Here is a 3,555-nt window from a genome sequence, read left to right on the forward strand (position 1 = left end):
TGCAGGGGAACTGTGGCCAGGGGAGCTTGGAGCGGCAGGCACCCCCCCACTGTGCCCTGTCACACTGGGTTCGAACACTGCTCTGCAGAAGCAGGGGCGACGCCAGCACAGTGGGGAGCATCACCCGTATCTGCTGCCTCCCCAGAGTCCGGGGCCAGGTCTGGGGCTGGGAGGCAGCTGGGGCTGGGGCAGGGCGGCAGCTGTTGTTTAGCTGGTCCAGGTTCTGGGTTGCTGCTGATAGCCATGGAACCCAGGCTACTCCCAGCAGGGTTTGCAGCCTCCCAGCCACCTGCTGGGAGGCTGCAAACAGCTGCTGCCTCCCCACCCCCGGCCCCAACCTGTCGAGGAAAATGGCCTTGTGTACCGACCCCTGACATAGAGGGTAGGACTTAGAAATGAATACAAATCTAAAATCATCTTTAAGTGACAGTGTCTTTCTGGGTTTTTGTAACTTATGTGATAAATAGAGCCTTGCGTGTCAATACGTGAAGCACTTACTGTGTGTGTAAATTTTCAATTAGATTGTAGTGGCCACTGAACTATTAATGATCAAAATTCTCATAAAAATGAGACATTTTTGTAGGTTTTTAGTTTTGCTGACAATTTGTAGTTGTAAAGAGAATTTTTTGGGTGGTTGGCTAGTGTTTTTTTTTTTATACTTAACAATTTAACATTTTTCACTTAAAATAGAAAATGTTAGTTTTTAGCAATAAACCAATATTCATAACCAGGGATCCTGGTTTTCCATTTGCCATGGAAAAAATGCAGTAAAACATTGAATTTCTCATTTTAAGGAGGAAAACAGAATTTCTCATTTTAAAGAGAAGAACACAGGAAACTGCAGGCTTCCCTTTGCAGTCTAGCAGAGTTCCAGCCTGCAAGTGGCTGAGAGCAGCGGGAGGAGGGAGATTGGGCAGGAGATGCCATGTGTATGGGGGTGTGGGACTCCTGGTGCTGGCACTGAGCTTCCTTGCTCCACTCTGCCATGCCATGCCAGGTCCTGCCCACTGGGCCATGGAAACCCCTGGCAGGGTGGGGAGCTCTGAGCTTGCAGTGGGCAGCACCTGGCGTGGCATGGCATCCTCGCCCCTTCCCCATGGGCTTTACTTCAGCTGTGCTACCTATGGGGGAAGGGGAGCCAGGTTCCACGCTGTGCTCCTGTGGCAGCTAGGGTGCAGGTGCTGCTGGGGGATGAGGGGGTAGGGGGCTGCAGACCTGGGTCCCTATCTCTGTAGCCCTGGCAGCTGAGGGCTGGAGGGTGCAGGGGCCTATGCATGGGGAGTGAGGGTCACCGGCAGGACCCAAGGAGCTGTGGGGTGAGGTTTAAGGGTCACCAACAGGGCCAGGAGGCTGTGGGTGGGGAGTGAGGGGCAATGGCATAGGCAGGGCACCAGCATATCAGGGCTGCTCAGCCCCACAAAGCAGTGGTGGGGAACAGCTGCAGCTGGACCCGTGTCCTGGTCAGGGCAGGGGGTAGATGGAACTCTGATTTTTGCATGATTAAAAAAACCCCCAAAATCAAATGCCAACATTTATAAGTATTTAGAATTTATTTTATTATAGTGATTGAAACACTGGTAAGCTTCCAGTTTTGCTTTAAAATTGTAAATATATCAATAAACACAATGTTCAACTAATACCCAAAATAAAACATCACTATAAATAGATTTTTAATCAAAGAATTTGAGATTTTTTTTTAGCAGAGAATTTGCGATTTTTAAACAGAAAACCAGGATCCCTGTTCGTAATTGAAGCAAAAACTAAAGAAAAATAATCTTTGCTTCTCTATCTGTGGGAACTTCAGTCATTTGGCTGAAATGTTGCCCATACTGTTGTGTCTCTAGTTACATTAATACTATCCAAATTTTCATAAATCTGGTTTGCTTTAAACGGATGGGCTGCCTACTCCTAATAATTTTTTATAGAGGTAACAAAAAGCAGTATAGATTTTAGCAGGAGCAATCATCTTGAATACTGTGTATCAGTGGTTCTCTAACTCTTGAATTTAGCAGTACCATCTGTAGAGGGAGCCCTCTCTTTTTTTTGCTCCCCCCCCCCCACACACACACACAAGGGAGATGTTTTCACACACCCCTTCTCCCTCCCCCAGCATTTAAAAGCCCAAGGGTTGCCATCGCACCCATTGAGAGTCACTCCACCCTTGCACTCTTCAACTGCTGTCTGTGTCCTGTCTGTTGGAGGTGTTGCCAGTCTGGCGCCTCAGGCAGGCCTGCAACAGTATCAGGGCAGCCTTTGGACCAGGCCATGTTGCAACAGGGCACCCTTTTCTGCTGCAGCCGTTTCCCTGTCTGGCCCCACGCACCATGTTCCATAAACAGAGATACAGCAGTGCAGTTCCACCTGGTGGCAGCAGTGTGGCACCCCAGGATGCCATGACACCTCATTTGAGAGGTGCTGTTAGACTTGTAAGCTGAGTGCTCTTTTTGTTCAGTAGTCTTTAGCATTCAGTAGCTGTCATTGATTTCTAAGGCTAAAATTCTTGCACCTAAAATAAAGTAAATATCGTGCATGTTTAAGGTTTGTTCGAAAGCAAACATGCTCTGATATGCTTACATTAAGGATAAAATTGTTTTGCAGGAACATATAAGCCAAGAATCCGGTGTTATGATACCTATCAGTTATCCCTGAAATTTGAAAGATGCTTAGATTCTGAAGGTAAGTAAATTGTTACTCCTACATCAGAAATAGAGGTGGTGTGACTTGATGTATGGGGCCCAAGGGGGAAGAGAACAGGGGTGAAGAGACTTAGGTTCAGTTCTGCACCTCCTGTGGCTACATAGGCCACTGCTTTGTGGAAAAGGGACAGTGTTACTTAACCATGGGGTTTTTAACCCTGGGGGTACTTGGGATGGCCTCAGGAGGTACTCGGCAGTGGGCACCGCTGGCACTTCTGCCACTGCCATACTGCTGGCACAGTCACTGATCAGCTATGGGGGTGTCCCCTCCCGCCCCCTCTCATCATGCCACTAGGGGACTCCTGTCTTCTTGACTGGCTGCTGGGGGTACACTGACCCAAAAAGGTTGAAAACCCCTGATTGACCTATCTTTGTAAAGCAGTTTGGACCTTGTGGAATTTTAAATAACGTATCTATAATTCCACTTACATATGGTGGAAAGACTATGTGCTTTTATATTATGTTTTCTTTGTAATTGTTTAGTTCAGTGCTTCGGAGTCATAGAGAAGTAGGCCTGGAAGAGATCTCCAGAGGTCATGTAGTCCATCCCTCTGCCTGAGCAGCATAATCCTTGTCCAAACTGTCACATACAAACCACAGTCTAAACTCACCATATGACTGACTACCATTAATCCTGGCACAACATAGACCTAGCACCCTAATCTGCCACAAGTAAAGCAAGGGTACTGCAGCAGCCAGTGTCCTGCTTCTATAAAATGTTAGTGTTCCCATTGAAACCCAAAGTGTTGCTTCTGTAAACTAGTAAGGATGCCAATGTGTGTCATAAGTCTGATAAATACCATATTTACCGTATTTTTCGGACCATAAGACGCACTTTTTTCCCCCCAAAAGTGGGGGG

The 3,555-nt window shown here is 47.2% G+C and overlaps 1 protein-coding gene across 2 annotated transcripts in view; it reads left to right on the forward strand.

Annotated features, from left to right (window-relative positions):
• The window catches only part of NOL10 (nucleolar protein 10), a 72,075-nt gene that overhangs the window by 2,709 nt on the left and 65,811 nt on the right, over positions 1-3,555 (forward strand). For both annotated transcript variants that reach the window (XM_019537406.1, XM_019537407.1), the window contains exon 4: positions 2,599-2,676. In XM_019537406.1, the coding sequence (XP_019392951.1) occupies positions 2,599-2,676 (78 nt within the window). The remainder of the gene's footprint in view (positions 1-2,598; positions 2,677-3,555) is intronic.

Source organism: Crocodylus porosus, unplaced genomic scaffold (assembly GCF_001723895.1).
Source record: "Crocodylus porosus isolate Cpor-Errol unplaced genomic scaffold, CroPor_comp1, whole genome shotgun sequence".
NCBI lineage: Eukaryota > Metazoa > Chordata > Crocodylia > Crocodylidae > Crocodylus > Crocodylus porosus.